The sequence below is a fragment of the Astatotilapia calliptera genome, chromosome 15, assembly GCF_964374335.1.
Source record: "Astatotilapia calliptera chromosome 15, fAstCal68.1, whole genome shotgun sequence".
Taxonomy (NCBI): Eukaryota; Metazoa; Chordata; class Actinopteri; order Cichliformes; family Cichlidae; genus Astatotilapia; species Astatotilapia calliptera.
Genome location: NC_137436.1, coordinates 42,090,360 through 42,103,585, shown reverse-complemented (window position 1 = coordinate 42,103,585; position 13,226 = coordinate 42,090,360). Strand labels below are relative to the sequence as shown.

The window sequence follows — 13,226 nt, the reverse complement described above, 5'->3', positions numbered from 1 at the left end:
TGTGAAACGTTTCAAACATGAATAACAGAGAACATTTTATTCACATTAGAACAAAGAAAACTGAGCTTGGTGGCTGAAAAATGTCTCAGAAAGTTGTAACCAGGCAACATAAACTTGTAAAAGTAGGTGGGACAAAGGAGAAACAGCTGTAGAAACATTTAGCAGCTGAAAAGGTTATTTGGTAGCAGGTCCATACTGTGATTGGGTATAAGAAGAGCATCTTAGATAGAACAGTTTCAGTTTCATCATCTGTAGAATGTCATTTCATCCACAGACAGAAAATCTGGAGGAATCTCTGTGTGCAGGGATCAGTGTTAGATGCTGCTGATGGTGCTGACAGCTGGCACATCTGGAAAGGCTAGTGCTGACAGGAGTGAACAGGTTTTAGAGAAACACCTGCTGCGTGCCGACGTGTTTATCAGGGAAGGCCTTCAGGTTTGAGCCAACACAGCAGAGGGGGGACTGCTGAGAGGTTCGAAGCCTCCGATTGCACTTCTTCCATTAAGAGTCTTGGTGTTATTTTTGACAATGCTTTTAAACTTGATAAACAAATCAGCTCTGTAGTTAAGGGATCTTTTTATCATTTGCGGATTTTAGCCAAAGTCAAGTCTTACCTTTGCAGGAACGATCTAGAAAGAGTGGTCCATGCTTTTATTACTTCACGGCTAGACTACTGCAATTCCCTCTATGCTGGCCTAGATCGTTCCTGTCTACATCGCCTTCAACTGGTGCAGAACGCTGCCGCTCGCCTGTTGACCGGTTCAAAAAAAAGAGACCACATCACTCCGGTTCTCTGCTCTCTCCACTGGCTCCCAGTTGCCTTTAGGATTGATTTTAAAATCTTATTGCTGGCTTTTAAGGTTTTAAATGGCACTGCACCTTCTTACCTGTCAGAACTCCTTAGTACTTATCGCCCCAGGAGATCTTTGAGGTCAGCCGACCTGATGCTTTTAGATGTTCCCAGGTATAAATTAAAGACAAAGGGAGAGAGGGCGTTTGCTGTGGCTGCACCCAGACTGTGGAACAGTTTACCTCCTCACGTCAGACTCTCCAAAAGCCTAGAAACTTTTAAAACCGCTCTTAAAACTCACCTCTTTTCATTGGCTTTTAGAAAGGTTTAATTTATTTGTTTTATATATTTTTATTTTATTTTTATCAGCGAGGTGTTATTACGAAATTGTGTTCTATTGTATTTTATCTGTATTTACTGTACAGCACTTTGGTCAGCCTTGGTTGTTTTTAAATGTGCTCTATAAATAAACTTGACTTGACTTGACTTGACTTGAAGCCCACAGGCCTCTGTGACTGATGGTCCAAGCTACAGACGCCATCAGAGCTTTATTAATGAGGTTCATTTAACATGTGAAAATAAAAGACGAATAAATATGCGGTAAATTATTGATGATACTGAAAGAATACAATCATATCTATTTTATTTTTTAATATTACCATGTAGTTCTTGGATAGTATTCAATTTTAAACATGTTTTATGAAATTTAACCTCACTTTTAATAAAAACAAGATTGTTATGCATTTATTTGTAATGAATTTATTTATTTTGTTATATTTTATTTGACCAGTTTTAATAGTGGATGTTTTATTTCTTCCTGATGCTTATTTCTGCAGCGGCTGTCACGTTTAGCCAGACTCGGTTTAAAAAATGTACTATTTAAGTTTAGTGGCGTTCCTTCTTCCTTTCCTCCGTTCCTCTTTGTTTTTGGCGCTTTCTCTCACGCCTCCGCAGTTTCATTGTTCCGCAGCTGAAGCTGTAATAAATCACGCAGAGTGGGGCTGCCTCTGTGGGCGTTTCTTCTTCTCTCATTTAAACCGCAGTGTGGGGGGACCCGGGGAGACCGCCTGCGACCCTCTGCCGGACTCTGTGCCCTCTGACCCGCCGTGGATCCGGACTGATCCGGACCGAGCCGCCCTTCTTGTGCTGTAAGTTGTGCAGCGTTCAGGCTGATGTCTGCTCCAGGGTCCGCTGGGAAAAGAGATGTTTTTACAGGTTAAGGATACAGGTAAAAGCTGTTTATAGCATCAGGTGTGACTCAGAGATGAACGGGCAATGAAGCAGAGCGGACTCTGCGCCGACAGGAAGCCTGTCATCAGTCTTCTTAAATATCTCTACTTTACTTTTCACCATCGAGCAAACAATTCTTAAATCAGGCGTTTTTTCAAATGGAGTTCGTTATTGCTCCAGTTTGTGCTCCACTAAAGCTGATCGGAAAAGCTTATTTCTGCAGCGGCTTAGCCAGACTCGGTTTAAAAAATGTCCTATTTAAGTTTAGTTGTGCGGGCACGTGCACGGTCTCATGCATGCGGACGGCTGAAAGTTCCCACGAGCCGCTGGAGTCGCGCCGTGCCTTCGGCACGCAGCTTGTCCGTTTGCGAACACTCGTGTTTGCATTAGGCAGTTTGTGTTTACCAGCAAACTTTACTTAGCGGACGTTTTAACGCATTTTTAACCCGCAGTACTCAGTCAGCTCAGCGCGCGTGCACACAGGTAGCTAACGTGTGCACGCGCCAACATGAGCTGTTTTTGTAGCGTGCACGTGCCTGCAGGTGAGATGATTTCAGCGCGCAGGCACGTGAACTGTCGTGGATCTTAGTGAGATCTGCGCCTGCAGTAGGAAGATCCGGGGATTAAAGGGTTAAAGAGTGGGTCCGTGCAAAGCTGTGTCCACGGCGCCTGAGCCGAGTTACAAAGGGGGCGGTGCGAGCGCTCAGGCCTCACACTTCATGCTGAAATGCCTCAAACTCCAAACGAACCGTAGGGGATTTTTGAACGGACTCTGGCTCTGAGGGCGCTGAGGCCAATTTATGGCCCTCTGACTGGTGGCTCACCCTGCGTTCAGGGACCTGGATTTCCTTTGAATGGAGCGCCGTGCTGACTGTATGTATGAGGACTCAGCACGAGCCCGGCAGGTAAACACAGGTGTGACCCACGTTGCTTTATTACACAGACACGCTGTCACTTATTACAGATGTAACAGTGTGTCTGTGGCTGGAGGTTCATCCAGATGTTTCAAACAGCTGTGCTGAGCCTTGTTGGCTTCCACTCTTTTAAAGCATCAAAGCTGGTGCTTACTGTATGCACACCTGTGTGTAAGTCACATGATAAAGAGCTCATATTTACTGTAATGCATTAAAGCCTACCGAGGCCCGCTGTCTTCATTATAATTATCAGCTATGTGTGTGTGTGTGTGTGTGTGTGTGTGTGTGTGTGTGTGTGTGTGTGTGTGTGGACTGGTGCTGAGCTCAGCTCTTAGATGCTTTTTTTTTGGTAAAATCTGAGACTTTCTGTCTAAAAGACACCGGTTAGAGTTTTATTGGCGAGCTAATTGACTCTTTGTCACAGCGCTGCGGTAAAATTTGATTTTGAAGGTCATGACCTTTCAGTCTAAAGCACCCTACAGAGTTTTTATGTGCAGCAGCAATAAAACACTCCTCCTCCTTTTCATCCTCCGTCTGCTGTCTGAGGGCTCAGTTTTCTTCTTCTTCTCTGGTTTTAATGTTCTCAAAACAAACGTGGACTCATAAAGATCAGTTTTAATCTTAAAATATGCTCTGAATCCACAGGAAGAATTATTCATAGTAATGTTGATCTGATTAAAATGAACTAAAATGAGAAAGTAAAGCTTTCGATGTTATGATGTAGGAGTTTTAGAGGCAGAAGAATGAGACGTTTAAGACCATTTATTCATAATGACTTTTTAACTAATAAAATATGACAGGTTTTTGATTTTCACTAACATTTTGTCAGGAATAAGCTGATATCTTATAGGTTTTATTCCCTCCCAAACATCCAAAAGTCAAAGAACCCTTAAATCTGAGAATTTTTTAATGGAGTTTGGTGAGAGTTTCACTCGCAGCAGAAGAACAGATTATTGATGCAAATAATCAGCATGTGTCTTGTTTCCAATATTAGTCTTTTATTATTTCCTGTGTTAAATCTGTGTTCACTGCCAAATCAAACTTATCGATCTTCAGTTAGTGATTTTGCACCTGATGAATTTCCCGAGGGTTAAAACAGGAAGACGTGGTTATCTTTTTTTCTGCTCAAGCGGGAGCAGGAAAAAGAACGCAGCAGTAAAACCTTCAGACCTCTCAGCTCATTCACATGTTATTGATCACACACTGACGTTATTGTTGGTTCAGTCACTTCAATTTGTTAATGAAGTCTGGATGTTTGACCTGCTCTGACTTCCGTCTGTCTGTCCAGCTGCTGGTGTTCTCGTTGTGTGGTCGAGTTGACGGAGAGCCACAGTTTGTGAGCAGGAGTCCTGAACCTGCTTGTAATCAATACGCCTGATACGACCTCCCGTTCAGCTTTGTCCGCTTTAATCTTTATTTGGGAGCGCAAAGAAAATTCTTAAATTAAAGAATGTTTGAATGGAGTTTGGTGGGAAACACTGCTCTTATAAACAAGCCTGAGGTCCGTGGGCTGAATGGACATCAAGATTTTAATTTGAAATTTGAATACTTTCAGAAAACTTTACTTTCACATAGTCAAATACACAGTTTTTACATTTTATGAATTATGTTGTTTGGGGGTTTATTTATTCATTATGACATTTTCATATTATTTATTATTATTTTTATTATGTGAAATTTATTCAGTGCATTAATTTAAATGTATTTTTATCAAAAATACATCTTTGTTTTTTATTTAATATTTCTGACTTTCCCTGTTTTCCAGGTGTAACCTCGTCGCCATGAGTCTGAGTGCTAACGACCTCTCTGAGCTCATTGAGCTGTGGGAGGAGCTGAACCTGACCTCCGCTGACCATAACCTGTCCCACGTGGAGGCGCTGAGGTGTTCGGGCACCGTCAACCAAACCGCCTTCCTTCACACCCTCTCCGTCCTCTACATCTTCATCTTCCTGGTGGGCCTCGCCGCCAATGCCCTGGTGGTCTGGGTCAACCTGCGATCCGACAGGAACCGCTATGAGACACACCTGTACATCTTGAACCTGGCCATAGCTGACCTGTGCGTCGTGGCCACGCTGCCGATCTGGGTGACCTCATTGCTGAAGGGCGGTCAGTGGCCGTTTGGAGAATCCGTCTGTAAACTTACTCACCTGGTCTTCAGCGTTAACCTCTTCAGCAGCATCTTCTTCCTTGCCTGCATGAGTGTCGACCGCTACTTGTCCGTCACGCTGTTTGGCGACACCCCCGACAGCCGCAGGAAGAAGGTGGTGCGCCGGCTGATCTGTGTTCTGGTTTGGATGATGGCGCTGGTGGCCTCCATCCCAGACACCTACTTCCTGCAGGCGGTGAAGTCAGCGCACTATGATGGCGCCATCTGCCGTCCAGTGTACCCGCCCAGCAACCCGAAGGAGTGGATGGTGGGCATCCAGCTGAGCTTCTTTGCGCTCGGCTTCGCCATCCCCTTCCCTGTCATCACCATCTTCTACCTACTCCTTGCAACGGCCATCCCTCCCACCTCAGACCAGGAGCGGCGCGTCAGCCGGCGGATCATCCTCACGTACATTGTAGTCTTCCTGGTGTGCTGGCTGCCATTCCACACTGTCCTCCTGCTGGACACCCTGTCCCTGCTGAATCTCCTGCCCTTCAGCTGCCGGCTGGAGAACTTCCTGGACGTGTCGCTGCACCTAACACAGTGCTTCTCGCTGGTCCATTGCTGTGTCAACCCCATCCTGTACAACTCCCTGAACAGGAACTACCGCTATGACCTCATGAAGGCCTTCATCTTCAAGTACTCCACCAAGACCGGGCTCACCAGGCTCATCGATGCCTCGCATGTCTCAGAAACCGAGTATTCAGCAATGACCACGGACAGCCCGATGTGAACTTCAGAGCCCTCCAGGACTCATTCAAAGACTTGTAAATAACTTCCACCTACCCCTGTTGGTGGCACACCTAACTTCATCCAGAGGAACTACTACAGCAACGACGAGTATGCCTTCAGACCTGCACCAGGTTAGGGTGTACGTGCTTTAGCAGTTTTAATGGACTGGGCTGGCTCAACTCGTTCAGGACCTGCAGTCGGTTCCTCCATCTGCTAGTGCTAGCTGCAGTCTTTTCCAGCTTGAGCCAGGTGAACCGCACCAGCTGTGATTCCTGGATGGGTTATTGACCTAATGGCCAATGTCTCTTGGGAATGCTTTTTGCGTCATTAGAAGCTTTTTAGGACTCGGGAATGTATCCTAACACCTATCTGACACGTCGTATGTTATTGGATCGACTGGTGACAGAAAGACATTCTGGCCATCAGGTAATCATTTGTATCTATAAAAAAAGACTTTTCTTCATGCTCTGCTGTTTCTAAGTAATCAAAACAAAGACAGCACTAAGGTTTGTGGACAGCATGACTAAACGTGTCAGCGCTGCTCCGATCAGCTGCTTTAACTCACTGAGGTTTCACCTGTTTCTGACACACTCTGTGTATTAAATACTCCAACATAATGCACTGAATGTGAAAGCCATGACCTCCTAGATGTATTATAACTCTCTTACATAGAAAATGAATGAAGGCTCAAACATCAGCAGGTCAGTGTCAGGAACAGCTACTCGCTGAGCCTGGCTCAGATCCTTCACCACCTAACCGAAGTTCACAGGTCAGAGGAACACTGGATTATGTAGAGTGAGCATCCACAAACCTTCAGTCATGTAGTTGTTTGTCCTGACAGTCAGAGCTGAGGGCTGAAACTCGCCTGAGAGATGACCTGAAGAACCTGAAACTCACAGGATCACCTGAAGGCAGTAAAAAAAAAAAAGTTGTTTTTTTCCACTTTATATGAATTGGAGGTGGAAACATGATGGAGAAAAACATTTTTCACCTTCAGAGACAACCCTGAAATCTGTGGACGCGTTTCTGTCCAACAAGCTGGAAACTATTAACAGGAAATTCTGGGTTCAAACTGGCGAATGACGCACAAACATCACATTAACAACAAAATATTAGGAAGAACTTTCTGTCTCTGGCAGAAATTCTTGTTTTCTGTAATGTTTTTGCCAAATATCCACATGCTCTTTCCAGGAAACTTTATTTTGAAACTCAGAAAGAAACAAAGGTTGTTTTTTTTTTGTTCATTATCAGCATATTTAATCTGTCTGCTGTCAGGTTACCAGACTGTGACGATGTGCTTCATTTCTGTATTACAGCTCCTGCACTAGAACCAAACTGTGTAAAAAAGCTCCTGATTCCTGTATGATCTCCTGCTCTTTCCTGCTTGTTTCTGCTTCAGGTTCACTCTGTAATAAAGATGGAGATGAAGATGAGTGTGTGTGTGGTTCATGTTTGTGTGTTTGTTGTTGTGGTCATCATGTTTTCATGTCTCCATGTTGCCAGGATTTTCTACGTTTAAGGTTTTGCTCTTTGTATTTTGTGGTCAGCATTCAGTTTTCCCAGTTTAGTTCTGTTAGCTTTCCTCCAGTGTCCGTGTGCCTTTTGTTTTGTAATGTTTTTTATCCGCCTATTAAACAGCTCACTTTTTGTTAACATTCAAGTTTTGTTACACTTTCCTTGATGTCTGCATTTTGGGTCCTCTTCACAAATTCATACAGTGCTGCATACTGTGACAGTCCGAGGGAGACTTGGCGGGTAAATTCTCAGTCTTATTCACTTCATGAACATGAACAGTCTCTTCATAGCTCATGCTGCTGTAAGCTGTGGTGGCGACGTGGACGTCGCCTCCTCCTGGAAGCCGTGGTCGTGGAGCCTGGCGCTGCTATGGCTGGAAGCAGCCACCGGTTGCGGTGAGGAAAATGCAGCACTTGTCTGCTGCGGGATGGACATGGAGACAGGCGGGAGACTGAACAACTTTTACTCCCGTAGCTGGCGAAGGGAAAGCAGCATCACAGAGGGGCTGGAATGATTCAACCTGCATGGTGTGGGGGCTGCTGCTTTGGCGGTGAATGTGAAACTCCTATTGTAGCCAAAACAAAGTTCTTGTGATGCTCCAACTAAACGCTCCACAAAAAGCGGAGTGGCTGTAGCTCAGGTGGTAGAGCACCACCTGAGCTACAGCCACTAACTGGAAGGTTGGCAGTTCGATCCCAGGCTCCACCAGTTTGCATGCCAAATATCCTTGGGCAAGACACTCTCCAATGACAGTAAGCACTAAACAGTTTAGAAAAATGTGCTTGTGTGAGTGGGTGAATGTGTTAGTTGTATAAAATGCTTTGAGTGCTCAGATAGAGTGGAAAAGAGTTCTGAGAACCAGCCCGTTTACCATGAAAACCGACTGTTCCAGTCCTGAGTCACCAGTAGTTACTGGAAACCTCCACCACACACACACACACACTCCAGCCTGGAATGATAAACAGCTGCTACCAGAAATATTACAAATACACAAGAAGCGTGTCAAGGCATGTGGAAAACACGCTGCACTCACATGGAAACATGCACACAGACATGTGCACTGAAAGCTGTTTTTAATGACAAACCTTTTATATTGTAAATGAGCTCATTTCTAAGAGGAGTGAGGATGACTCTTTCATGACATACATTTTTAATTTCGCTTTGCTATTTGGGCTAATTGGGACCTGGTGAATGTAAAAACAAAGAATGATCTTGATATCCACACATATTAGGACATTCTCTTTAAATTTCGTTAGAACAGTGGCAGTGTAATGTCCTCGTAAGTGGAAATCAGGCTGTCACGGCCCGAGGCCATAAGATGTTTGTGTAGCTGCTGTTTTGTGTTTTTTACTATGTTTAAGAGTCTCTGCAGGTTATTCCTCTCAGGAAGAGCACCGGGCTGCAGATTGGATAAGCATGACCATGTGACCAGGGTTTAAAGCCGCTCTGACAGCTTCCGGGAGAGAGAAGCGAGTGAGTGCGACAGTGAACCGATTTGACAGCAGACTCATACCTGGTCCTGGCTTCCAAATTCGTTGTGTAATCCTTTATATGTGTATGCGTGCTCTTTGAGAGCCGCCAAAGGCGTGTGTTTAAGCTGAAGGGGTGAGCCACTTTTTCTCCTGTTTCTGGGCTAGGAAGCAAGGGGGCTATTGTCATTTGTTTGTTTTGTTTTTTCTTAGGATTTAGTTAGTTTTCACTGACAGGACTTGGTTGGTTTTGTTTATTATTTTGGCTTGGGTTCACCCTGGGGTTGTGCTTCTTGTCACTCAATAAAATCACCCTTTTTTTTTACTCATAACCAGTGTTGGTCAAGTTACTTGAAAAAGTAATCAGTAACTAATTACTGATTACTTCCCCCAAAAAATAATCCCGTTATTTTACTGATTACTTATTTTCAAAAGTAATTAGTTACTTAGTTACTTTTTAAAAACACGATTTACAACCTGAATAGGTGATAAAGCGATAGATCTTTCAGCCCAATTCTACTTTTTCTACATAATCCATCATACAAAATGTAATCAAATGGAAAAGTCTCTTTTTAAAACTTGTTTTTATCAGTTTTAACCTTTTAACTTTATGCATCAAGCAAAAATTTAATTATATGCAACATTCTGTGACTGGAAGAAATTTGTTTAATATTTAAACCTATTTTCTGCACATTCCAGCACATAAAATATATTTTTTGTGTGTGTTTACACTCAGTCTTTCAAATAGATGCAAGTAAAACACAGCAGAAAATAAATAAAGTCAAAGACTCAGCGCTCCTGTTGCTCTATTTTCACCTGTAAAGCAGGAGTGGGGTAGGCGGAGGGTTACCCTGGTGCAGGTGTGCCGCGGTCAGTGGAAGAATCCGCGAGTTTCTCTGTGAGTTTCCCATTACGTCGTAGCTACTCGGTGCTTGCTTGGAAGTTTAGGGGTTTTTTCGCTGTAAAAAGAAGTTTTCTTCCCACGCACAGCGGACACTAATGTTTTTGTCACTTTTTATGGAATCAAACTCAAAGTAAGGTCAGTACTTCCACGCTTTAAACGCTGCACGCTCATACTCTCTCTGCACTCGATATATGATCCATTGTTGATCTGCACACAGCTGTTGTCACGAACGTCGTGCTCGCTTACGTCACTGTCATGAGACATTCTCGCAAAAAAATCACGGTTTTAGTAACGCAGTAACGCAGCGTTTCATACGGGAAAGTAATGGTAATCTAATTACCATTTTTGCAATAGTAATCCCTTACTTTACTCGTTACTTGAAAAAAGTAATCGGATTACAGTAATGCGCCTATCTCTGGTCATAACCGGGTTCGTGGTTTGTTCTGGGAACTAGGGCGGGTACTTGGTTCTCTCTCCTCAGAATCTTTTGTGCGTCTCAACACGCCCAGACTTGGGGCGTAACACAGGCCCTTGTAGAGCAGAATACAAAATACAATAATGTAAACAAAATACAAGAATGGCTACATCTGAAACTAATAAATATATGTACAATATATAATAGTATATGCATTTCTGGATGTGTATACTAAATATTTTTCTACGTGTGTGTGTGTGTGTGTGTGTGTACACATATTTTACAAATTAAATAGAGTAAACAATAAATAAAATATATAAAATAAATAAAATAAAATATACAGAGTGAGACATGTGCAAAACAGTGGCATTACTTCAGCCCAAAGATCAAAGAATTGCGATATTTATCAGGGCGTAGATCGACCGGTAAATTGAGAGCTTCGCTTTTACACTCAGCTCCCTCTTCACCACAACGGACCGGTGCAGCGTCTGCATTACTGCAGCTGCAGCACCAATCCATCTGTCGATCTCCGGCTCCCTTCTCCCATCACTCGCGAACAAGACCCCGAGATACTTGAACTCCTCCACTTGGGGCAGGAACTCATCCCCGACCCGGAGTGGGCACTCCACCCTTTTCCGGCTGAGAACCATGGCCTCAGATTTGGAGGTGCTGATCCTCATTCCCGCTGCTTCACACTCGGCTGCGAACCGTTCCAGTGCGAGCTGGAGGCCCTCACCCGATGAAGCCAACAGAACCACATCATCCGTGAAAAGCAGAGATGAGATTCTGAGGCCACCAAAGCGAAAGCCCCCGGCCCCTTGGCTGCGCCTAGAAATCCTGTCCATAAAAATTATGAACAGAACCGGAGACAAAGGGCAGCCCTGGCGGAGCCCATCACCCACCGGGAACGAGTCCGACTTTTTGCCGGCAATGCGAACCAAGCTCTTACAACGGTTGTATAGGGATCGAATGGCCCGTAGCAATGGGCCAGACACCCCATACTCCCGCAACACCTCCCACAGGACACCCCGAGGGACACGGTCGAATGCCTTCTCCGAGTCCACAAAACACATGTAGACTGGTTGGGCAAACTACCATGCACCCTCAAGTATCCTCGAGAGGATAAAGAGCTGGTCCAGTGTTCCGCGACCAGGACCTCCTGAATCTGAGGTTCGACTGTTTGGAAGAAGATGGCGCCGGATGTCATGGGACGCCGACTCTCGGTTCGGCAATGTTTATGTTTTATGTTCTTAGTGGTGTCCCTGCAAGTTTTAAAAACTCACTCCCTGTTGGTATATGAGTGACAGACGCTGCTTAATATCCGTGACTCACTACTGAAGCTCCCCAACGTTAGCGAGCGATGTGGAGGACTCCCGCCCCCTGTGTCTGTACCGGAGGAACTGCATCGCCGTGATCCCCCCTGGAATCCTTCGAAATGGAAGCGCTGGAGAAGTGGATGAATGCGCGGCATGCGCTCTGCGAAGCGTGTTCGGGTCAGAACTTGGATGCAGCGGGTCCTTACCATCGGTGACCCTGGCTGTTTAGGACTTTATTTTGGCCTCAAACAGCGCTGCCTTCTTCCTGTTTACCCGACGTCATCGGAGCACCCTCACCCGAGGCTGCTTTATTGGTCGCCATGCCAGCAGGATACGAGGGGAGATGGAGCAAATATGAACAACCTACACTTACTGCCTGCTACTACAGATGGACAGAGAGTTAAATTAGCTCTCTTAAACGCAAGATCTGTATCAAATAAAGCTCATGTTCTTTGGGACTTTTTTGGCACTCATAAGCTGGATGTCATGCTCCTAACTGAGACATGGCTGCGCTGGTGAAGTGGCACCCTTGCTGGAACTTTGCCCCACCGATGCCAGCTTCTTCAGCTCCCCCAGGTTGTCTGGGAGGGGAGGCGGGGTAGTCTCTATCATCAAAGACTGTATTTGTCATGTTTCAGCTGTGTACAGGCAGGAGAAGGACCCAAACACAAAACCCACGACAACAAAATTAAACTGAAAAAGCTGCTTTATTGCAGAATGGCATGGAAAACTAAACTAAACTGGGACATGGATAAACTGACACACAAGGAACCACAGCCATGAGGGAAACTACAACAGTGACAAAGAGAAACACAGGGCTTAAATACACAGAGGGATAACGAGGGAATGAGACACAGAAGGAGAGCACAGCTGGGAGTAATCAGGCTGGACGAGACAAGGGAAGCAAAACTAGAATCACTCACATGAGACAGGGACCTTCAAAGTAAAACAGGAAACACACTGACTGCAAACTTAACAGCAACTGAGAAGACAGAACATAGGGACCTGAAACATGGGACAGAAAGGCACAATAGACGTGGACATAACAACGCCACAGGGACAGAGTAAAACAAAACACAGAACCTCTTAGAAAATAAAATGGGAAACATAATGAAACGCAGACATGACTACATGAACTTGACAACATAACAGACATGAAACACATGAAGGGCAAGGGAGACTTAACAGGGGTTGGAAGACATAAGGGGAATCTAATAACAAAGAACTAGAAAACCTCATGAGCTTAATCATATAAACATCCAAATAAACTAAACTCAAAACACTGGGTCATAAGACCCAGGCTCGTGACAGTTTTAAATGCAAACCCATACAAAGTCCTGGTGCTTTTACCTGATTTGAGTCCCAACTCCTGACTTTAGGCTGTCCCATGGTTCTAATTATAGTCATCTATCATCCATTTAAATATAATGACTTGTTTATTTCGTAATTTTCAGACTTCTTGACATTATCACTCACTATGAAATGATTCTTATAGTGGGGGACTTTAAGATTCATCTCTGTTGTGAGGATAAACCCCGAGTCAAAGATTTCTTAAATGTAACTGATTCCTTAAACTTCACACAATTTGTGTCTGGGCCAACACGTAAGGGACACATCCTAGACCTTGTCTTGGGCTACGGGCTGAATGTATCAATGGCTGAAAGTTGTGTTTTACCTATTCTAAACCACCCAGCAATTTTATTTTATATTTTAATCCCTAAATCTCCAGCTTCTGAGAGGGGATCATAGTTATATTAGCCTCGAAGCATTGCTTGGAGTTAAATTACATCTACCT

At 44.4% G+C, this 13,226-nt stretch overlaps 1 protein-coding gene across 3 annotated transcripts; it reads left to right on the top strand.

The window, feature by feature from the left end:
• Positions 1-470: 470 nt before the first annotated feature.
• Positions 471-7,240, top strand: LOC113007064 (atypical chemokine receptor 3-like). 3 transcript variants are annotated; one of them, XM_026143422.2, is made up of 2 exons: positions 471-1,938; positions 4,700-7,240. In XM_026143422.2, the coding sequence occupies exons 1-2, from the start codon at positions 1,661-1,663 to the stop codon at positions 5,811-5,813; spliced, it is 1,392 nt and encodes a 463-aa protein (XP_025999207.2). In that variant the 5' UTR covers positions 471-1,660; the 3' UTR covers positions 5,814-7,240. The 3 variants fall into 3 exon arrangements, with proteins under 3 accessions (XP_025999207.2, XP_080145497.1, XP_025999208.2); XM_080289371.1 differs by having other exon boundaries at positions 1,911-2,018; XM_026143423.2 differs by lacking the exon at positions 471-1,938 and adding an exon at positions 2,120-2,925.
• Positions 7,241-13,226: the final 5,986 nt, after the last annotated feature.

What these genes read in the sequence shown, in the direction of transcription:
- LOC113007064 (XM_026143422.2), top strand. Translation starts at nt 1,661, where the DNA reads ATGTACTATTTAAGTTTAGTGGCGTTCCTTCTTCCTTTCCTCCGTTCC. An exon ending in CGAGCCGCCCTTCTTGTGCT is followed by an intron (nt 1,939 to 4,699) that starts GTAAGTTGTGCA and finishes CCTGTTTTCCAG; the next exon opens with GTGTAACCTCGTCGCCATGA.